This window comes from Herpailurus yagouaroundi, unplaced genomic scaffold (genome assembly GCF_014898765.1).
Source record: "Herpailurus yagouaroundi ecotype Mexico unplaced genomic scaffold, PumYag 100, whole genome shotgun sequence".
NCBI lineage: Eukaryota > Metazoa > Chordata > Mammalia > Carnivora > Felidae > Herpailurus > Herpailurus yagouaroundi.
The window spans coordinates 69,936,265-69,959,579 of record NW_024412391.1 but is presented as its reverse complement, the minus strand read 5'-3'; the positions used below and the strand labels follow the sequence as shown (position 1 = coordinate 69,959,579).

Below are 23,315 nucleotides of genomic sequence, written 5' to 3'. Positions count from 1 at the left end.
ATAGAACTGCATCCTGTGCCTGCTACATCTTAAGGGGAAAGTCAGGCTCCTTAGTTCTGTTGTTTTAGTCTTGATCCAACAGTAGTTCATCATCTTGTTTAACTTTGCACTTTGGTAGAGTACTTACTCTAACTTCTTGACCTGGTTTAGAGTACATACACTTAAAACTTAACTTCTTACAGATCCAATACTCCAACATCATCGAGAAGAATCAAATATCATTGGATCATCTTTGGGCAGTCCTGTTTCAGAAGACTCAAAGGATGTTGAAGATTTGGTCAACTGTCATTAGGTAATTCTTAAAAGACAGGTACCTCAGGCAAAGAAGCCACACTGTTAATTACATCTCCAAAGAAATAGGAGCAACTCCCAAGAGGCTGAATTTACCATTCCTATGGCTTTTAAATAGCTACAGTGCTGAAGCCACATACAGTGTTGCTGCTATGACTTTTTACCTCCTTTAAATGGATCATCTGAGGTCTAGTCTTATGACAGTGTGACGGTGACTCGAGTATGGAGGACTTAACTGCATAGATCCCTGTGATTAGTGTTAATTGACAGCAGGGAATTTCATTCAGCTACTGAAAAAAAGTTTACAATCACCAAAGCTTAACTACTCTGTTTTAAAAGCAGTGATATTCATCTCTGAAGATCAGACATGGCTCTATCCATTCTCAAGCAGGCCTTTTCATATTTCAGAGAAGTCCTGTCAACATGGTGTGGAGCTTATCAGCGACCCTCAAAAATGTTAAGTATCCTTAGTCTGAAAGTTAACCAGCATACACACACACACACAGAGACCTAAGAGACGATTGTGTGGCGGTTGCTTTTGGTTTACCCATTGCTGGCAGTGGGAGCTGATTTAGGCTGGGTACACAGAAAAGCATTAAAAGAATTAAAATTCACTACAGGTTTTTTACTACTTTTAAAGGGAATATGGAAGAGAGTAGCAACACAGCTCACCAGAAGCTAAGCAGACTTTTCACCCCTTCGGAACCCCCCGTTGTTGGTTTACAAAGTTAGCACTTTGAAGTAAAATTAAACTAAATGACAAAGGAAGGAAAGTTGCCTACCCCATACCAGGCGTGTTTCTTACACGTTTTGCTATACAGATGACCCAGGAAATAGTTGAGGAAGGTACTGCAGTCTGCCCTTCACTTTAGTGCATTAGCTGGTGGGGTGCCACTTAACTTCTCCCTCTCAGGCAGTTTAAAAACACAAAATTTGCTTCTGTTAGCAAAGGAAAGAAATCAAGAGTCATTCCTGTATTAGAGAAGGTTAAACCAAAATTAGCCTCTAGGATTTTAATGAACATGACCCCAATAGAAAAGCCACACACACACACACACAAAAACAAACAAAAAAAAAAACTTGTATAAATTATTTTATTTATTACTGTAATTAGATCTTCACAATCAAAGTTGTCTTTTCACCGTCTGTGTTTTGTTAATGTGAAATTTAATTGTAGTTATAAGCAAAAGTTGGTTGCCTAGGGAACAATTGTATATTCAGTTTAACAGAAATAAAAGAATATTTGTCTTAAAATGCAAGATTGTCACATAGCCTTTCGCCATGCACCTACATTATAAAAAATTTTAATTTCAAAAGTGAAAATTGCTTGTGCTGTTTGAGCTTTAAGGTTTGGAATGTTTCAGTGCAACATCAGCTCCTTAAAGAAAAAAGCAAAGCAATCTAGGATACGTCTCCCCTGCAAGAGGGAATTTTAGATTTACAATTAACATGAAAATCATGTATCAGACTTGCACAGGAGATTCTTCAGCACACCTGACCCAGCTCTTACAGTCCAAGTGTACAGCTTCGCAGAGACCTGATAAGTTTCTCCTTGGCAGCCTCACTTCCCCACGTCATGGAAGTACAGGTTTGCACATATACATAACATGATGAGTGAAAATAAGATGTAGTAAATTAGATTTCTAAATTTCGGTTCTAGGTCTCCTTGTCGATACCAGTAGATCTAAAAAGAAAAGAAGCATTAAATCAAAGTTTAATTAACAGTCACTGGTCCTGGCATTAAAAAATTTTAATTCAACTAATCTTTTTTTCCACTGTGACAGATTTCATCCATATAAACTTTTCTCCCTCAATGAGGCCCTCTTTTAGTCTACATTCCTAAAACTAATGCAGCCAAAATGTAATTTTGTTTCCCTTTTTTCCAGTAGTACCGAGTGTCCACACCCAAGATTATGCTTATTCCTGCTTTCTCACCTTTGGTAATGTTCAAACCGATAGTCATCCAGTTACTGACCAGCTATCCAAGAATTTGTACCTTGTAGATCTGTTTTAATTCTATGTGAGTAAGTAAGAAGTACAGCTCTCTTTAGGTACTGGGAAGGAGGGTAACTTTTAAATTCACAGAGCAGAGTCAGATTGCCAATACAAAATAAGAGCTTTTATACCAAACTAGACCCTGTGTGTCATTCCGGGGCATTAGGCCGGGAGGGTGGGGAGCATCTCTGGTAGCTTTGTTCCATGTTCCAAAGGCTCTGGAAGGGCGTGGGCCAAGTCTCCCTCAGATCATACGAGTCGAGCAAACAAAGTCAATTAGATAAACACATCACTATGAAGATATAAGCCCCATGTGAATCAAAACTATTGTTTTTAAGGGTGTCATTTATAGTATTGGTTCTACCTCTTCTCAAAGGAAATGAAACAAGCCAACTAATGAATGACTAAGCCCCTGTCCAATATCCAAGTGAGGACCTATCACCATCTTTGTTCCTTTATGTAAAGACAAGCATCTTTATGGTAAAATTGTACATTCTTGTGATAAGGATACAACTGTAGCTTAAGATTTCCCAGGAGATTCTAGGGTTAATTACTTTCATTTGGGTAGATATGCACAGAGATTAAAATAGACTAATTTTGTAATTATCAGAAATAAATCCAGAGTGCTATGTATCTCTTCCCTTAAGAGCAGTACTGGCATTTGCCAAAGCCTGTTGGACCCTGTATGTTGTAGCCCTTGAAGGAAGATGAATTAAGTAAGTTAAACTTAAACCTTAAGTTTTGGCCACCCAAGTCTTAACTCTTTTTTTTTTTTTCCCCCTTCCTCCTGTTGGGGTTTTTTGTTTTTCACTTTCAAAGGAAAAGAGTTTTCCTTTAGATAGGAACTTAACTTTGAGATTTAAGGGAAAAGGAAACTGATTCCAAAGATAAATAAAATATCTAAAATTAGTAAATACTGAGAATTCTTAACATTCTTGGTGGGGCCAGGACTAGGGGGTAACTAGACACACCCCTTCTTATAGATCTAAGGCTGGGAATCTGTCCTAGGTAGGCACTGCAGCAGTCTGCCCTCAAGGGTTGTCAGTAGTACTCACAAGTATGCAGGCAGTAATACTACTCAAAGAGATGCAGACAGCAAAAAATATATTCAGCGGTTTTGGAGGTAGTTGAGGGAAAACAAAAGCACTGATCAGCGTTACCTGTATGAAGAGAAACTGTGTCAGGCCTTAGGAGTAATTCCAATAGTAGGCTAGACTGGAGTTTAAGCAATGTCCTATTATATAGTATCTACCACCAGGTATGTTAATAGTAAAGTATTTGTAAATCTGTTCCAGTGTCTTACTTCTCTTAGCACTTCCTCATCCTCTTTCATCAAAGGAGACAAAACATCACAGCTCAGAAAACTAGCGAAGCTCCAAAAAACCCTCTTAACAAAAAGATGAGAAAGCATTTAAACCTCATTCCAGGATTAAGGATTACATTGGAAAAAGTTCAACCTTTGTTATGTTATTTTGAATACTTCAACAAAAATGAAAACCAAAACAGTTTTTGCTGAACATTCTGGAGAATACTCAGGTTTCTAATACACTGGAGTTCTATTTCTACCATAGATAAAACATGATACCCATTCTTTTTATTAAGAAGTCAATGAAACAAACTTCACTAAAATTCGTAGACTTAATAAAAATGTGGCATCTTTAGACCACAGAAAATATAGCTTGTCTTTATTTTACAGTGATAACACCAAGCTATACTACACAGGAGGCCGAAATGTTACATGACCAAATAATCTTTTTAAACCAAAGGATAATGAATGTGCTTTAGTAATAAATTAAGGTAGTAGAAGGGGGCAGTTGTGGGTTATGTACAACGTTCCTAGACAAGGCAAACTCAGAAAATCGAGTTATTTGCTGTGTGCTATTTCATATACTCAACTGAAGGTTGAAATCAATTTAGCTCCTCCTGTTACCAACTGCAGTTTTATTCAAGCAGTAATGAAACTGAAAGCATTAATTTAACTATGACTTCAGTACTTCACATGGTCATGTACTGGCCCCTTTTAAGTTTTTTGTTTTTTGGGTTTGAGTGTTAACCACAATACTCAAGTTTTCAATAACATTGGTTCAGAGCCTGCAGAAGACACAAAATCAAGGTACTTACTAGAATCAATAAGGATGTTAAGCTGCCAACAACTAAATTGATGATTCGATCCTGAAACAGAAAATAATTGTTTAGCCCTGTGATGGATCCACTTTCAGAAAGGTACAATGCTAGCCACTGGGGTGACTTAGAATTAAGACACCAAGGTCCTCCTGCCTCTCTCTGAGCTTGACACATACGTACAAGTGCCAGAAAGGCAAAGTGTACTGAGCCACCAGAGTGGAAAAGGTGCTTTAGGAAGACAGGGACTAGTCGGAAAAAGGTTCTTGGGGCGCCTGGGAGGCTCAGCTGGGCATCCGACTTCCGCTCAGGTCATGATCTCACAGTTCATGAGGTCGAGACCTATATGAGGCTCTGTACTGACAGCGTGGAGCCAGGAGCCTGCTCTGGATTCTGTGTGTCCCTCTCTCTCTGCCCCTCCCCGGCTCATATTCTGTCTCCCTCTGAAAGATAAGTAAATATTTAAAATAAAAAAAAAGAAAGAAATGGTTCCTTGAAAGGACAGGCCATTTTTACACTACATACAGTCTTCTGAAAGCTGGGAAGGACTGAATGGGCAAGGGATGCTTATCAATACTCCAACGCACGCTGGGAACAGTCTGAACAGAAGCCAAGGGACGGGAGCCACTAGGATGGCCAGCCCAGAGCCGTGGTGAAGAGATCAGAACCAGACTGCAGGTGATGTTGAGTGCCGTGAGTTTGGACCTACTTGCGATACTGCTTACATGTCCTTCTCTAATGTCATTTACAAGGAGATGCTTCTGCTAGCAGAGGTCACACCATGCCAGGGCTGGAGGCAATCTCAGACCATCTAGTCCAGTGCTTTTCCAACTTACTTAGTAGCAAAAACCTTCAATACGTAACACAAGTAGAATCATATGGCTGAATTTGCAGCCTGGGGTCCTACCCATTGAGCCTTCTCTTCATTCCTATGCCCACCCAAACAATTCCACAGGATGGTTTGAAATTTTTCTAGGGTACCTGGGTGGCTCAGTTGGTTGAGCATCTGACTTCGGCTCAGGTCATGATCTCATGAGCCCCATCAGGCTCTGTGCTAACAGCTCAGAGCCTGGAGCCTGCTTCGGATTCTGTGTGTGTGTCTCTGTCTCTCTCTCTGCCCCTCCCCCACTTGTGCCGTCTCTCTCAAAAATAAAAAACCAACATTAAAAAAAAATTTTTTTTTAATTTCTCCTGTAATTCAATCCTCATTTTATAAGTTAATATAAATTTAGGTCCACTGAGTGTGGTTAAATTATTTGCATAAAGTCATACAGCAAGTAAAAAGCCACTTTTAACATGTTTCCCAAATCAAGATCACTGGCTAAATAAAGTTTCAGCTGTAGGGACTAAAAAGTTCAAATATTTTATACATATATAAAACTAGTGTATATATAATAATATTAGTAATATATAATACATGTATAATATATGGATTTACAGAACAAAGTCCTAAGAGTTTAAGACCTGATTAAGAAACACTATTTTCAGGCAGCGAGAATACCAAGTAGTCTTATTTCTGAGAAGTCAAAACTGAGCAATCAGTGGTGTTAATGAGTGTTCTGGTAACATCTGAGCAAGGACCAGCGGAATATGGACCAGGAGCAGCCAGAAAACAAAAGCTCACAGATGGAAGGGCACAGGATCAAGCACAGAGAAGCAACTGAATTCAGAGCCATTTTCAAGTTGTCTGCATTTAAAGATAAGAATCCAAAGTTAAGAGGCAGGCAAAGCTAGGAGGGAAAAGTGAAGGAAAGCCAAGCATTAAACTGGGTGTGTTTGATCTAATCAAGGACAGACCACTCTGCAGACCAAGGCCACTGCAATTCACACACTGTGGAGGACAAAGGTAACAACTGACCACACCCTCACTTCTCATCCCATAGCTAGAGAAGCCTGCCCAGCAACAACCATCTGTGAGCGAAGAGACCCAGGGGAAAATTACGATCACTAATCACTTCTTTCCACATGCAAGACGTGTGTGTGTGTGTGTGTGTGTGTGTGTGTGTGTGTGTGTGTGTGTGTCTTAACCTAAGATGTAGAGACCCTCTATTAATGGGAGCCCCATTGTCTTTACCTTGGGAAAAAGGTTCAACTTAACTCCTGTCTGTACTGAGAATATCTGCTCTGAGTTCCAAGGATTTGCAAAAGTTTACAAAGGTCTGCTCTGTGAGGTTTTACCTCACAACAACAGCTGTTTTACCAATAGAAGACAGGGAAGAGGTTCCGCTGAGGTAGCCAAGAAGCATCACTTATGTCCAAACAGCAAGATGCCAATTAGGATCCAGAGCAGGAGGAAAAATAATAGTAATAGTGAAGGGATGGTAACTATGCCAAGACCTTGTACCTATCTTCTACAAATCCTGGGGTGAAGTGGCATTAGGACTCTTACAGGTGACAAAATTGGCTCTGGGAAACAATTTGTCCAAGGTCTCAGATCAGTAAGTGAAGGAGACAGGATTCAACGCCAAGAGAGTGGATTCTGTTGACACTTCTCACTGGAAAAACACCTACAGTTGCTACAGCTGGTCTAGACAAACAGAACAAGACACTTAGCACAGAGATTACTTTTCAAGGCTTTAGTAGCTCTCCCAGGTCCCAGTCTCCAAAGAGAAAACACTGTAAGGAAATAATTATAAATAGCATTTCAAAGGGCAGTTTTCAAACTAATATGCACCAAATCAGGAAAAAGTACATGAAGAGAAATAATTTCTCAGAGAAACTCTCTTCCCCAGTTATATTATTATCCTATTTCCATCTATCAAAACTTCTCCCCTCCCAGATCTTTCTTCAGACCTTGTACTGCTGCTTATTTTCACTCCCCCAGAAAGCCCGACAGGATCAGAATCAGCCTTGATCCTACCTGCAGAGAGGATAGGATACAGAATTGGGACATCCTTGCCAAAGACTCAGCAACAAGTTCAGAGTCTTAGCTTATATGCATATTATGTATATATAAATATATATATGTACACATTAGCACAGAAAATAGAGTATAGTTTTGTGAGGAATTCTGCATGTATAACCTTGTAAGCGATTTATTCATTTAAACATCTCAATTATATCTCATTAAAATGAAAAAAATTCCTATATTACAGATGCAAACACAGCAAATAAAATGGTCTTTACCTTCCAAAAGTTGATACCATCCAGAGCTCAAGAGGGCACTAAGGCGAAAGGGAGAGAACCTAAGAGAAAGTCAAATCTGAAAGAGGACTAGCAGATGAACAAAAAGCAAAGAAAAGGTGGCCCATGAAGAAGGAACTTAACCAAGACCCCAGAGAGAACAAAAGCATGGCAAATGGACATGGCCAATAGTTGAGCCAGCTTTGTCAGAGCTGAGAAAAGGGGCTGGAGTCAGCCTGGGCCCAAAGCAGTTAAGTCTTCATCTAACTTTGAAATGGAGAAGGAGAACACGAAGAACATACATCCCTATGGTTTGTACCTGGGATGGCAGAAGGTAACCCCGTAAAGTAAGGAACATACAATCTCCATTTACTAATGAGTAACTAGGTTCAATGGGATTCATCTGTCAAGGTCATAAGGCAGGTAATGGCTGAGTCTATCCAATGCTCTTAGCAAAATGGAGGCCAAAGGTCTAAGAATCCTTAAACTAATCTGTGTGGACCCTGAAATTTTAAGAGTTAAAGAGACGAAGGTTCTCATCTCCATTCTGCCACTGGCTAACTCTGAGTCTACCACATCAGAGGACTGAGCTACATGGTATCTGGTCCCTTTCTGCTTTAACAGTTTCTGGTTCTGAATCATCAGCTTCAGACTGCACTTGGGCCAGAGTAGAAGGCCTACTCCCCAGCAATCAAAAAGCAGAGGAGCCCCCAATCTTGCCTGGTCAGTCATTAGCCAGCATCCTGATACAAGACAGAGAACCCCAAACTCGTGTCAAATGCTCAGGTGTTTAATGATGGCTCTGGGAGGAAACTGGCAGTAACTCCCCAAATAACCAAAAACTGGCATTTGCCCTCAGCAACCTGGAAACATCCTGGTTCTAGACTGTTTGGAATGCTAACATTTCCAGAGCCAGTTATTTTTTTGTCTACTTCCAAAATGGATTTCAGGACTTGGGCTACTGTAGTAAAATTCTAACCCATTTAAGTAACAATAAAAATATCAAGGCAGATTTTCTAAAGGGGTTTGGCAAGTGGAAAGATAGATGATGAACATATATAAATTGAAGCGAAGAAAACGTTTCTGATTTAAGCTCAAATGTTAGCCCTAAGCACTCCTGACAACCAAGTGGGAAGTGCAATAGGGTTTAAAAGGGCTTGCTAATTATTAAGCACACTGGATCATTAGAAGAGACAAACTTCTGGATCTCAGAGTTCGTGGCATGGGCCTCTGCAAATACACGGATGCAGAAAACACAGCTACTTAACACATAACCGTCTCACGTTGACCCACAAGATAAACAAAGGGCGTGATGTTCTCAAAAGAGTGAGCTGTAGGGTGGGAGGTGGGATGGCTGACGTGCCACACTCCCTATCTGACCGCTCACCCTTCAGAGCTCAACTCGAATAGCAAGTCCACCGTCCTTCCTTTCTGGCCACCATCCTCGGGCACACCCCACCTCCCCCCTCACCGCCCTTCAGGAAGAGATGTGCTGGCCTTGGGGCTCCAAGATCACATTGCCCAGATTTATGCTTCCTGCATCGCAATACGCTCTCTGAGCCGTATCCTCCATCAGGACTGGCAGTTAGCTTAGGGCGAGGCATGCGGCCTGTCTTCCGTGCAGCCCGGCACACCTCGTGCGCTCTGAGGAGAGAATCGACAAGAGAAGCGGCAGAGGGCATTTTCCTTAGAGGGTCTCTCACCACCAGAAGCCACTTTCATCACTCATTGGGGGCCCGGCTCCTCAGAAATCTCAGCTCCCAGGCAGCAGAGCACGTGGCCTCACCGTTCCGGGATGGGCACGCCGCAGCACGGGGACGGGGACACCACTGCACCCAAGCGACGGCCTGGTTCCGCAGCCCACAACGTCAGGTTTTTGCCAGCCACAAAGGCCCGACAGACCACTGGTGCCTCCCAGGCTAGGTCCCATTAGTTCCATGGAATTATCTAGGTTTCCCTATGTGAGGACAAGCCCAGTTATGCATTTTCCGCCAGGGCAAGACCAAGCCCCGGTTTCAGAGGCACGGCAGCAGCCCCTGCTGCGGAGTCCGTCCTTCGGCAGTGCTGGTGGTCACTCCCAGGGAGTAGGAGGAAGGAAAACAGGAGGGTCTCTGCAGAAAGGAAACCCCTGGAGGGACAAAGCCATGGAAACGTGCCCTTCCACTCCCTGGAAGGAGACAAGAGGGGCCAAGGGCTGGGGTAAGACTGTGAATTCCATTTTTGGTGTCGCCTCTAACTTTGTGACTCCTTAAATACCCTGCTCCTCAAACACCAGGGATCCCAGCACACCCACTCCCTCCCACTAAATGTTCTCCCATCAGTCCTCATACCCACACTTGCAAGTCCTGTGAGCCATCCCTGTGAGCCCCCAAAACCTGTTCCATGTGAGCAAACGGCTTCGTGGACCTGCAGACTTCTCCCACACCCTGAATTTCCCCTGCTGTCTCGGTCTCTGAACGCGGTCCCCGAGAGAGACTGTGTCACCCTCATACTCATCCCCAGTGCACTGGGCTGGGCTGTAGGGTGCAGGGTGTTCCCCGCTTCACGGGCCAGGTAGAGTTAGCAACTTCAGTTAATATCCTCTACGGGCTGAGTGTCTGTGTCCCCCAATTTCTCAGGCTGATACCCTTATGCCCAATGTGACCATATTAAGAGGTGGGGTCTTTGGGACATAATTAGACCACGAGGGTAGAGCCCTCTGGAATGGGATTAGTACCCTGATGGGGGGTTCCAGAGATCTCCCTCGCCCTTTCGGCCATGTGAGGTTGTAGCTTGTGTTTGCACCTCATCTCGGACTTCCGGCCTCGAAAACAAAGAGAAAAAAAAACGTTTGATGTTTATAAAATCCCCGAGTCTGTGGTATTTTGCTGTTGCAGCCCGAACGGACTAAAGCATCCTCTTTAAAGTATATGTCCCTGGCAATAACCAGTCGACTTCTTCCCCTCGTCTCAGTTACTTCACTTATTTCAGCACCTGCTTCGGCCAAATCTATATTCCTGCAACACTCTGCCCTACGTACACCCACTGACTAGACCATTCCCCATCAGTTACACCAAAGCTCTAACTTGAGGGCCCCCCTATCAATTTCGGACCATGGAGTCAGCAGCTTCTAATGCATGGAAAACTCCCCAATGGATCTGTTCATCTGCTCTTCATGCTTTGAAAACCCAGTCCTGAGTCCCTCCAAACCCTCGACCGCTTCTATGCTCTGGCACGAAGCCTCGCTGTGAAGCCTTTCGACTGTCCTAACCCTACCTACCAGTTTCCCGTGTGTCTCCCAGAAGCCACGTATTCCTTGTTCACTGTCACACTGTGGGCCACTCACTACACACGGCCACATGGCTGCAATCCAGCCCAATGCTACACTCTCCAAGCTGCACACCCTGGCACCAGCCTGCATCACCCCACTGGCAGGAAAACCTTTCTGTAATTCAGACAAAACCAAGCTATGTGGCTTGGGAAGCTGCCACTGTCCAGAGTGGAAATAACCTTCTGACTGTATAAAGGTGCCAGAGAACTGGATAGTAGAACTGGTCATTTCCCTCTGCTGACCACAGTACCCAGCACATACTGGATGCCCAAATATTAGCTTAAATACACACTACCTGAGTTTACTGCAAATTCGTATTTTCAGCTGAGCCTTCACTGTATTGCCACTGCCTTGTGAGTGAACTGTCGCTGTCTCTCTCCAGAAAGCGGTTTGCAGATCCGTCTCAACTCAGCTTCCTGATCCCACTCTTGAAGCCTATACATCAGCAGACATCCTTTTAAAAATAAGATGCCGGGGCGCCTGGGTGGCTCAGTCGGTTAAGCGTCCGACTTCGGCTCAGGTCATGATCTCACAGTCCAGGAGTTCGAGCCCCACATCGGGCTCTGTGCTGACAGCTCAGAGCCTGGAGCCTGCTTCACATTCTGTGTCTCCCTCTCTCTGCCCCTTCCCTGATCATGCTCTGTCTCTCTCTGTCTCAAAAATAAATAAACATTAAAAAATTTTTTTTAAATAAATAAATAAGATGCCAACAACAGGAAGATAACTCCTACTGTTTCCACCCCTTTCAGCCTGAAGAGGATCAAAAGGTGACCAGCTTCTCTGATCCTGCACCCGTTTCCTGGCTCAAGTAATTATCACCATTTCCGGCTTTAAGTTCAATCTCTCCTTCATGGAGTCCATCTCCAGCCCAAAAATCTCAATTCCCTCCAACATCGGAAGAGCCTTCCATCCATACTGCATCCCACTTTGATGTTGGTCATTCATTCTCCATTCATTTTACAGGCAAAGTGTTAGGAAATTAGGAAGAAAATCAAACAGGGTCAATGGAGAGTGACCAGGGTGGAGATGGGGGGCTATTTTTAAAAAAAAGGTCAAAGAATCCTGAGGATGTGACACTGAGCAGGGGCCTTTATAAGGGAAAGGAATAACACAGGCAAGGATCTGGCAGAAGGGTATTGCAAACAAGCCACTGCAGCATGTGCAAAGGCCCTGAAGCAGGAGTAAGCTTGGGTACTAGATGAATAAAAGGGGGGGGGGGGGGAGGTGCAGAATGACTGAAGCTTATAATAAGGAAGAGAGAGAGAAGAAAAATGATTTGTTTAATGCCTTTCTATCTTCCGTGTGGTACACACATGCTCTGTGAAAAAAGATAACTACCCAACATATATTACACCTCCACAGACATAGTATGCGCTCAGTTAATAACTGAATACAAGCATACATACATTCATACTCAACAACCTATAGCCTCCAGAAGAAAATCATTCTTCCTAGTACAGCATTCAAGGCTCTCCGCCCAGCCCAGCTTTTCCTCTGTCACAGTGGTGCTCAGAGTTCCTTCACCATTTCCTGTACTTTCCTGCTCCTACCCCTTTGACACAGCTGGACCTCCTGCTTGGGATTCCCAGTCACCTCCTCCCGTCAAAAATCCTACATTTGCTTCAAGGCCTAAGACTCAAAAGCCCTCCGATCTGGTGCCCCAACTATAATTTTCTCTAGCCCCTAGAACAAGCTTCCATTTGCTCATTCTTTCAATAAAGGCCTCAACCCCATTTTAAATTCAAAACTTATCCTCCATAACCCACAAGAGCTTCACGTCATTAAAGACAGTGATGATCTTCTTTTATGAGGGAAAGAGCAAACAATCCATTCAGCACGTATGAAATGTCCAAAGGACACCACTTCCTACCATTGTTAACCAGACTGAGTGATTCAGACCCTTGAGCCACATCCTACAATTCTGTTTCAAAAGTCTTTGCATTTCTCGAACGTAAGGGTTCCAATACCATAAATAAGTGGCCAATTCTCGGAAATGATTTTCCTTTTATTTCTTCCAAATCACAGTGCAAAACTTCTTGTCAGGAAAGTTCTGGGAATGGCCCAGTCAGAGGTCTTAAGAGGCAGCCCTATAGGAATAAACATACCGAGAGGACGTAAAACGTGGAAGGTTGGGGCCCAGATGAAGCAGGAAATCTCACACCTTCCAGTGGGTTCATTTGGTTCCCCCAGAGCTACATACTCTTAAGTAGGAACACCCCTCACACTGTCATCTGGAGCAAACCTGGGGACAGCATCCAAAGGGTGGAAAGCGAGGGGACACCTTATCTCACTGGCAAAATCTAGGTGATAGTGCACTTGATCATAGGTGCTACTGCTCAGACTTCCTGAAGACACATGGGACTTTGAACGATGCCAGCAGCAGAGGCAGCGTAAGACAGTATTTATGAGAATGCAGACACGCCCATGCTTTTATCACCTTCACACCCCCAACTCTCACAAATGCACCACGACCACCACCACTGCGTGTACATCTGAACACCAACAGCCCCCTCATCTCCTTTTGGACAAAGTACCATGCATAAACATCTTTAAGTGTTTCCCTTATTTCACAGATCGGTATTTTGAAGTACTTTGCATTTGTGAATACTTTTGTATATCCATCCCACCAGATTCTTTCTCATAGACATGTGCACTTGAAATGTATTAATTTTATTAAAGCACCACTTAGGAACATTCGGGCGCAGTAAAAATAGAGAACGACCCTACTCCACAAGTTTAAGGGGCAAAATAATCCCTAGAGTTGGTACCCACAGGAAATGCCTTATTTTATGTGCCATGACCTTCAGCACAGGAGGCAGAGTACAACACTATGAGGTGAGGTGCCTGATGGACCAGGCAGATTTCTTCTCCTGCCATATGCCAGCCTATGTCCTTAGAGGAGTCACTCAACTTTTAAGCCTAAATTGCCATATCTGTACAGTGGTCAAACATGTACAGTTGCTCTAAGGATTTAGAGATAATATATGTCAAGCCCCTAGAACAGAGTGACATTTACCAGAGCCAGTCAACAGCTGCTAATATGGCATTGGTATTATTTCCACATCTAATGAGGTGTCTTACCAATGACATGTTGGGTCCTCAGAGATGAGCAGGAATGGAGACGGTCCAGACCCTGGCCCCAATTTCTAAGTCAGCCCCAATTTCAAATGCATTCCATCATTCCCACAGGGACACTCAAATTTGTCAACCCACTTGATCCTAAAGCAGCTCAAAAAATATTAGAGGGGTGCCTGCGTGGCTCAGTTGGTTAAGTCTCTGACTCTTGATTTCAGCTCAAGCCGTGATCTCACGGTTCATAAGATGGAGCCCCCTGCACTGGGTTCTGCACTGACGGTGCAGAGCCTGCTTGAGATTCTCTCTCCCCATTTGCCCCTCTCTCTCATGCACACACTCTCTCAAAATAAACTTTAAAACGCTGCGTGTGAAAAAAAAAATTTTTTTTTTAATAAAAAAAAATAAAACGCTGCGTGTGTGTGTGTGTGTATGATCATACATATACATGGCCCATAGACTGACCATACGAAAAAAAGGACTCATTTCAGTAGACCCAGCCCACCACCACACACCTGCAAAACTCACACCTATCGAGAGGACAACTCAGCAGACCAGACAGCCCTCTTAAAGGCCAACCTCGGTTTACAGTTTTTACGCAATACTGTATGAAGTTTCCTACCTGCCCCTTTGCTGAAGCTCAGCAAGGAGAGGATCACATGAGGACTCTAACTGCATGAGAGCCTGAAGCACCATTTCCTGTTGTGGTATCCAGTGTTCCAGGTTTCTGAACACCAGCCCCCTCTTCTACTGTCACCCAGTATGTCCCAAGAATGTAGGTTACCCTTCTGATGTTGCTCCATTTTCACTTAAGGCTTAGCATACGTAACTCCAAGAATCGGGTAAGGCATTATTACACCCAGTGCCAGAGAGGCTGGAGAAATGAGGCAGCTGGCTTTTCTCAAGGACGTTACACTCAGGTCAGGAAGGCACAATCTCAACAAATCCCAGACAACACAAGGAGTTAAGTTCCAGGGGGCACCTCTGGCCACCAGGCTCCTTTAAGGGCAGCATGGGTGCAGGCTGGGTTTTAAGAAAGGCTCTAAGGTGGAGACGGAAACGGAACAGGATTCAGATATTTGGAGAAGAGAGGGTGCTGAACCTCAGGAACAGGTTTCTTTACTCACTTAAACCTTTAAGAGGCTCTCCCTCGTAGTAACTTCAGGGGCCGCATACAGACACGTTCCTTCGCCACCTTGCAACACAATTATTAACTCTGTCCTTTCATTCTTTTTCCTGAAGCTAATTACAGAGACCAGGAGTGGGATGCCAGTTGAAATGTCTGTCTTGCAGAACCGGTAACAGACACCAGGTTAACATGTAACATACCAGGACCCTCTGGCTGGCACCAAGACTCTGAGGACAGCACATGATAACCTCAAGAAGTTTCGAGGCCCCCTTGAGAAGTTTCAAGGCCCATCCACATCCTGCCATGACTGCCACATATTCTGCTAATCATGTTCCTAGGCTCAATAGGGCAACTCAGATTTGGCGATGCTCCCCTGTCTTCTTATTGGGCTGCCCTCCTCTTACTACAACTTTCTCTGCTTCACACCCAGTGACTCAGAGACAGGCTTACTGCACATCACCAATCCGATTTCAGGGTTCGGCAACAATGCTACGGAAAGGTAAACAGCATTTGCCCATAGCGGGAGACAGCTAAAAGCAAAGAGGTGGGTGGAGAGGCGCCAGCCTGCCCTGAGTGTCCACACAGCTTGGGTAAGACCCAGACATTTCAGCCCTCTCTATGCACCAGCATCCTCTGAGAGCCTTCCCAAGTTACCTCTGCCAGAGTCCAACCCCCAGAGATCCCCAGTCCTCTGGTCTGAGGATGAGAAAGAGCAAATTTATTATGGTAGGGAAGAAACAAACGATGGCCTGAATCATCCTGAACTGTCTCCAGCACAAGAAACCTGTGGTTTGTCAGGCTATCTGAGAGGCAAGGGGACGGTTGATCTGGTCCCTTGGGCTACGACCTCTCCCATGAGGGAGACAGGAGTTGTGCTCTGAGGTTTGCCCAGAAGCCGTGTCAAGAGGAAAGAAGCTAGAAGCCTGCACCCCTCAGAGGAAAGACTTCAGGGTTCTAGGCAGGGGGAAGGGCAGCAGCCAGACATAACCATCTTAATCGCAGCTTTGTCCTTAATTAAGCAGCAACCTTTAAACCCACCCTCCCACAAAAAAAGGACACGAAGGAGCACTCTCATTTTACACTATCATTTGCAGAAGCCACATGCCCCAAGTCTGAATTGCTTTAACTGGAGTACCGGACATAAAAAGACCTTCCCCCCGCCCCCAACAATTTTATATGTTTTGTTTACAGGAAAAGAACAGAGGATGCTTTTTGTACACGGAACTCTTGCCTTTGGAACCAAAGATCTGAGCCTCAGGGCCCAGTAACTTGTCCTCTACACAGAGCGCTCCACCCCCACCCCAATCATCAGAGTTCAACGTATGCACCTTGGCCAAAGTCACTCATTTTCTTCTATAACATCCAACCACCATCACCATCCCCTTAGAAAATGAATCACTTATTTTGGGGATCAGTGACAAATCAATAGAATAGGCTGGTCTAGAAGGCAGTTTATACTATATTCTACCAGTATATTCCCGCTTGCTCCAGCAAGAAGGTGCTGGTTTGCGTTCTCCCCAGAGACAGCCATCCTCTCCCTCCCGGCCTGGGTTCACCCCATCTGCACTGGAACACACGGACTTCAGATGATTGGGAAGGTAGCCAGCAAACCGAACGAAGACCGACTCACAAGCTTGAGGTTAACATAGCGCCCCTCCATTACACAGAAAGACACCCAACTATGTGTTGTCCTAAGGCATACTTTTAAAGGCAGTCCTGGAGGGGCTCCTGGGTGGCTCAGTCTGTTAAGCATCGGACTCTTGACTTCAGCTCAGGTCATGATGTCAGGGTTCATGAGATCAAGCCCCGTAAATCAGTGCTGACAGCATGACAGCCTGGAGCCTGCCTGGGGTTCTCTCTCTACCCCCACCCTGCTCGTGTGTGTGCTCTCCAAATAAATTAACTTAAAAAACAATAAAAAAATAACAATAATAATAACAAAGACTGCCCTGCACAAGAGAGGGGGAATTTCTCCAGGTTTTAGTTCAGGAGGGAGGGCGGGAAGGAAGGAAGGAGCAAAAGATGAGGCTTTGTACGGTAGTATTTCCCAAAGGGTGTCCTGTAGAAACTGGTCTCATGAACACTCCCATGGGGGAGGTAAGAACTCCATACATAACACCTCGTGCCAGTCCTAAAAGGCTACGTCACCAACAGTCCAGAAGTACTACTTATCACTCTCTCCAATCAGAGTCCCTGAGAAAATTGCCATATTCAAGGTTCTGAGAAGTCCCACAGAAAAGAAAAATATTTTGTGATAATGATTATGGAACCACCGTAACTAAGAACTCACCTGCTTCAGAACCGTGCTGTCCAATAATGTAGCACTGGCTGTTTGTGGTTACTGAGCACCCGGAATGTGTCCAGCACGAACTGACATGGGCTCAAAGTGAAAAATACACGCTGGATTTCGAAGGCTTAGTCCAGAAATGTAAACATATGTCTGCTTTTTATATTGATTGTACATTCAAATGTACTTAAGTTTATTTATTTGAGAGAGACAAAGAGAGTGAGCAGGGGAGGGGCAGAGATCCCAAGCAGGCTCTGCACTGTCAGCAAGGACCCTGACATGGAGATTAAACTCATAAACCATGAGGTCATGAGGTGAGCTGAAACCAAGAGTCGGAAGTTTAACCAACTGTGCCACCCAGATGCCCCTCAAATGTACTTTTTTTTTTTAACCTTTTTTATGTTTATTTAGAGAGAGAGAGAGAGAGCATGTGAGCGTGAGCAAGTGGGGGAGGGGCAGAGAGAGAGAGAGAGAGAGGGAGACACAGAATCGGAAGCAGGCTCCAGGCTCTGAGCTGTCATCACAGAGCCCAACGCAGGGCTTGAACTCATGAACCGTGAGATCATGACCTGAGCTGAAGTCGGATGCTCAACCGACTCAGTCACCAAGGCTCCCCTCAAGTGTATTTTTGATAGGAAATTAAATAAGACGTATTAAAATTAATTTTACCTGTTTATACTTTAGCATGGTTACTACGACATTTAAAATCACATAGGCAGCTCACACTTTATTTCTACTGGCTAGTGCTCCTTTAGAAAATGCTAAGCTAGAGCATAGGCTTGGAAATCCCAGATATATCCATCCAGGTAACTGTGCCAACAGCTGTTTTTCACTCTAGAGAATATACATAACTATATCCCAGAACTTGGGAATGGATAAAAATAGATGAAAACAACATTCTGACCAGGATTCTAAAGCTACCCCACCTAGCAATATGTAATTCCAAAGGAATGACAGTTTTCCAAAAAAGATAAACATCGTTCCTTTCTTTCTTTGTCTATTATCCCTTCAATATTTAGGTAATGACAGAACTGCTTCACTCCGCCTTTCCCTCTATGGCTCTATGTGAGAGGGTATTCCTAAGCATCATGCAGAATTCTGAGTACGGGATCCCTGTACACGATGCACATACTTCATTTACCAAACTCTAAGTTTGAGTAAGTTTGGACTTTGGTAAATGAAGTATGTGCATCCCGTACAGGTGAAAACAAAAGTTCCTTCAGAGACTGCCCAAGAGAGCTGCTCGAGTCCCACTGGGTTACATATCAGTTGTTCTACAGTAGATTCTAGTATCTTTCACTTACTCTGTGACTCACCTGTTTCCTGTGAATGGAAAACTGGTATGTGAATGTCTATAGTGCTTTTCAAAGAATGTAGCACAGGGGCTCCTGGGAGGCTCAGTCAGATCAGCGTCTGACTCTTGATACGGGCTCAGGTCATAATCTCATGGTTCGGGAGTTTGAGCCCCGCATCGGGCTCTGCACTGACAGCGTGGAGGCTGCTTGGGATTCTCTCTCTCCCTCTCTGCCCCTCCCCTACTTGTATGCGTGTGCTGTCAAAATAAACATTAAAAAAGAATTTTTAATAAAAAACAAAGTATGTAGCACAGACTGCATAATTTACCATTTACTATCCTATTCAACTCATGAAAACAAGTTGTTAAAACATTACCAGGCAAGCACTAGTAGTGTGACGGAACAAGCAGCCTGCTGTGTGTTTGGTTTCCTTAATTCCAAAAGTAACAATGCCCACCTCACAAAGGAATTGGGTGACCAAGCAAAGGAAAGTGGAACGCCTAGCAGGGTGCCTGTGGCATTGAGGACACACGACTTCCCTTAAGACGTTGTTCTGCTCTGTGGGCTTTCAGTCACCTTTGCCTTAAAGCTAGAGACTGGACCTAAAGCTCTCTGGTCCTTTCTCGATTTAAAATTGAGAGGCTATATGTGGTCAGTTGCTGTAGAGCAAACATGGTTACTGGAAGCTCAGAGGCTCTATCAGATTATGACAGGACGTAGGCTTTCCCCTTTCTGGATTTTCTCCTCAGGAGTTGTAATGTATTAAGTCTCACTGTTAAGTGACTTTGGTGTCCAGTTTCCTAGCATCTGAAAGTGAGCAAGCAGGGAAAACCTACATGTAGGGGCCAACGAAGGTTTTTCTCTGGGTCTGCAGGAACAGAGCCTGCTCTGGCACTGACTGTCCTCCATGGGAATGGCTCCACTGCAACATGTCCTACCCAGTTCCTGTGCCTTGCCCACTTCAGATCCTCCAATAAAATCATTTGCTGTCCTTAAAGACACAAATCTCCGTCTCTTCACACCTGACATCTCAACTTGTAAGACATACGATGCACAGATATACTCTTACCCTCAACCACACCCAGGCACCAGCAGAGCTCAGCTGTCGACCAAGCCAAGTTTGACGTAAGCTTCAGATGGCAAAGCAATTTCCCTGAGTGTGTGTACTGCATCTCAATAGCTAATGCTTTCAATAGCCGCTTTGGGGGCACCTGGGTGGCTCAGTCGGTTAAGCATCCAACTTGAGCTCAGGTCATGATCTCATGGTCCCTGAGTTTGAGCCCTGCATTCGGGCTCTGTGCTGACAGCTCAGAGCCTGGAGCCTGCTTCCGATTCTGTGTCTTCCTCTCTCTGCCCCTCCCCTGCTCACACGCGCATTCTCTCTCAAAAATACACATTAAAATAAATAAAAATAGATGCCACTTTGGCTTCTAACTGTAAGTTAAGACCCTGGATATGGTTTAATTGTTATCCTTAAAAGAAATAACACTTTTGTGCTGACTGGAAAAAAAAAAAAGTCACGAGGTTTTCTCCCATCCTCAGACCACTGGTCTGTTTCTCAGTTCTGTGTAACTTCTCTATGTCCAATTATTCTGTCAGCCTCATGGAGGGGGCTAAAGAGAGCAATTCTGTTATCTGGAATTATATCTTATCTAAAAACACTTTTTTTAGGGGCGCCTGGGTGGCTCAGTCAGTTGAGCTTCCGACTTCGCTCAGGTCACGATCTCACGGTTCGTGGGTTCAAGCCCCGCGTCAGGCTCTGTGCTGACAGCTCAGAGCCTGGAGCTTGTTTCAGATTCTGTGTCTCCCTCTCTCTCTGACCCTCCCCCACTCATGCTCTGTCTCTCTCTGTCTCAAAAATAAATAAACATTAAAAAAAATTTTTTTTTAATAAAAAAAAAATAAAAACACTTTTTTTAATGTTTATCTATTTTTGAGAGAGAGAAAATCTGAAACAGGCTGCAGGTGCTGAGCTGTCAGCACAGAGCCTGATGCAGGGCTCGAACTCTCAATGGGGAGATCGTGACCTGAGCAGAAGTCAGACGCTTAACCGACTGAGCCACCCAGGTGCCCCAATTATCTTATTCTTAACGTTGTCTCGGAGTAGCCAAATCTTCTGTTATAAATGCCCAAAGCTGCCTAAATAATGCCAGGCCCATATACTCTTGGACTAAATAATTATGAAGCCAACAGATAAACATTTTGAAAGGTTCTTGGATGGTTTCAACTTGATCACAGGCAATAGGAAACTTACAGTCATTAACTATCTAGGCCCAAGCAAGTCAGAAAACATCAGTATTTCTCAGTGCCTCTATAAATCAAGTCCATTACCAAATCATCCACCTCAGTATTCAGGGGCTGTGGGGCTTAAAAAGGGGGTCAGAAGTCTACATCACCCAGAACCCCAATCTGTGCACCAAGGCACATGAGGCTGACAGTGAACCTCTTAGCTCTTGGAACAGCTGGACAGTCAGGTGCCCTGGGTCCAACAAGCAGCAAGCTGCTGCCTCCACTCTCCAGGACTCAAATCCTCTTCTTGTTAAACCCCAATTTAGGGACATTTATATCTGAAAGCCCAAGGCTATCAGAAAATCTGAATGGAGAAGCCATCCAAGATCTTGCCAAAGCTTCCCAAACAAAAGTGACCAGTTTCTCCTGTGTACCCCAACATACCCCCTCTATGCCCCGCCATAGCACAGATCCAACGCATCACATTAGTTTACATATTTCCCTCACCTGTGTTCCTTGGATCCCCAGGGCCTGTCACATAACGCTCAATAACTGTAGCAGAAACAGGTACGTCTAATAAACTACAACCATGCTTCTCAAACCACAAGCAATGTGGGCAGGGATTATGCAAAGCCCCCAAATAAACAAGGTGCATCTTCCTAGAGATCAAGCTTAAAGCATTTTCTTGTTAAGATACTTTAAGAAAACAAGGACATCCACAAAGAATTTAAAAAATAAAGTAGTTGTCCTGTGGCAGGCTGGCAGCCCAAATTCAGGACTATGCCCCACACTCCCGGGTGTACAAGTTTCCAATCCTTGGTGATAGAGGTCCCCCGTCAAAGCTAAGAAACCCAAGAAGCTCTGGACTCCACATGTGCCCTCCTTTCTGAGAGGCCTGAAAGTCCTTTTCAGGGGTGAAAGGTTACTAAGATCACTTTCTAGCTGGAAAAAAAAAACAAAAACAAAAACAAAAAAACCACAGGCTAATCTTGCCAAAACAACTCAAAGTTACGGCTGAAGACAGGAAAAGAGCTCTGTCTTCAATTACTGGTCCTGAGCATCACATGATAAAGCTTGTAAGAAGGCATTATCCTTGTTAGAAGGCTAAAACAAGATACTATAGCTTGTTTAGGTCCAGAGACTCTTTGATCCCTTCCAGGAATGGAATGCCATCAAAGAAAATCTCATTCCAAGCCTCTTTTTCTTTGCTTGGCTGCCTCAGTATAAACCCTTAATGGCTCTAGATAAATACTAATCAGAAGCACCTCTGCAGGGTTCTTTCTTACGAAAGCTTTGGTCTCACACCTGAAGCCTCTCAGAGATTAGCACTCCATCCCCCACGGAGAGAGGCTTCCGCACTCCCCTGAAGGACCCCTATCAGCCCAGAACTTCCTGAACTTTTCTCCACCCCGCCCCCCGCCCCCCAAACCCTGCTTTCAGAGCTCCGGGCCAACCCTACCCCCAACAAGGAGCCAAGTGGCAGGACAAACATCTTAAGAGGGAAGCAGGATAGAAGAAACAGCTCTTTCTACCCACAAGTGCTTCCCGGGGCCGCAACCAGGACTCTGGGCGGGAGCGCAGACACACAGACACACAAACCCATTACCCTGGAATCCGGGTCCGCACTCACCTTGGCCGACGTCTCTCCGAACAGAGGTCTGTTGTCCAGGCCACTAGTGCCGTACGTCCTGGTAGTAAAGTCCTCCATTTTAGGGTTTCTTCGCTCTCCCCGGGCCACTCAAAACTGAGCCAGCATTACCTCCCGAAGTGGCAGGTCCACGACTCCCCACGTCGCCTATTCACCGAGCGCCCATGGCCGAAAGCCCCGGAGGGTTGGGGACGTCCCGCGGCGGCAGCGGGTGGGCGCTCAGGCCCGGGGGACGAGGCCGCTCCGCCCTAGGCCCGCTCCCCTCCTCATAGCGAGCGGCCGCTGCAGGAAGTGAAAGGAAACAAACAGCGCGTGGCCGAGTCTCCTCGGGACGCCCCGCCCGGGCAGCTCCCACTTCCCCAAATCTCGGCGCTCAACCCCGCCGGACGCTGCGGCTTGCAAAGCAAATCGGCGGTCCCGCGCTCCCGGGGCTACCCACGATCCCCACCCCTCACCACCCCATTACTTTACGCGATAGTTTCCCAACCTTTCTAAGTTTCTGGTGAGCACCAATACCTCCACGCTCGAGGAGGCGGTGGTCCTGAGAATTCATTACAAGCCCTTCTCCAAACCCCCAGCACCTCTCCACCCCTCCAATTCTCGAGCGGCGGAAGAAGTGAAGTTGCCCGAGCCGAGCGCCCCTCGGACCTCTCCCGCAGCGGTGCAGCTTCAGGTCGCGACCGCAGCCGCGCCGGGCAACTCGGTTCCCCTCTCAAGTGTTGCAACTACCAGCACAGCGTCGCGCTTTCAGCAGCTCCGGTTCCTCTCTCAGCAGGACAGTCGGCCCGGACCGCGCCAGCGGAAGAGAAAATCCC

The 23,315-nt window shown here is 45.1% G+C and overlaps 2 protein-coding genes and 1 long non-coding RNA gene across 8 annotated transcripts in view; 1 reads left to right on the top strand and 2 right to left on the bottom strand.

Moving 5' to 3' along the window:
• Positions 1–1,550, top strand: part of DMTF1 (cyclin D binding myb like transcription factor 1) — a 46,027-nt gene extending 44,477 nt beyond the window's left edge. For all 3 annotated transcript variants that reach the window (XM_040472777.1, XM_040472776.1, XM_040472778.1), the window contains one exon: positions 183–1,550. In XM_040472777.1, the coding sequence (XP_040328711.1) occupies positions 183–292 (110 nt within the window). In that variant the 3' untranslated portion in view covers positions 293–1,550. The remainder of the gene's footprint in view (positions 1–182) is intronic.
• Positions 1,368–23,315, bottom strand: part of TMEM243 (transmembrane protein 243) — a 22,634-nt gene continuing 686 nt past the window's right edge. Inside the window, exons 1-5 of one of the 4 annotated variants that reach the window (XM_040472779.1) lie at positions 22,988–23,309; positions 22,483–22,782; positions 4,408–4,458; positions 3,342–3,446; positions 1,368–1,975 (exon numbers count right to left, since the gene is read on the bottom strand). In XM_040472779.1, coding sequence (XP_040328713.1) covers positions 1,853–1,975; positions 3,342–3,446; positions 4,408–4,458; positions 22,483–22,560 — 357 coding nt within the window. In that variant the 5' untranslated portion in view covers positions 22,561–22,782; positions 22,988–23,309 and the 3' untranslated portion in view covers positions 1,368–1,852. Of the gene's footprint in view, positions 1,976–3,341; positions 3,447–4,407; positions 4,459–22,482; positions 22,783–22,987; positions 23,310–23,315 lie in introns of those variants that run through there. The other 3 variants (XM_040472780.1, XM_040472782.1, XM_040472781.1) reach the window with 3 other exon arrangements.
• Positions 20,096–20,586, bottom strand: LOC121028780 (uncharacterized). Its single transcript, XR_005789432.1, has 2 exons — positions 20,533–20,586; positions 20,096–20,284 (listed from the first exon to the last, which is right to left on the bottom strand). It is a non-coding gene; the product is annotated as an uncharacterized LOC121028780 (long non-coding RNA).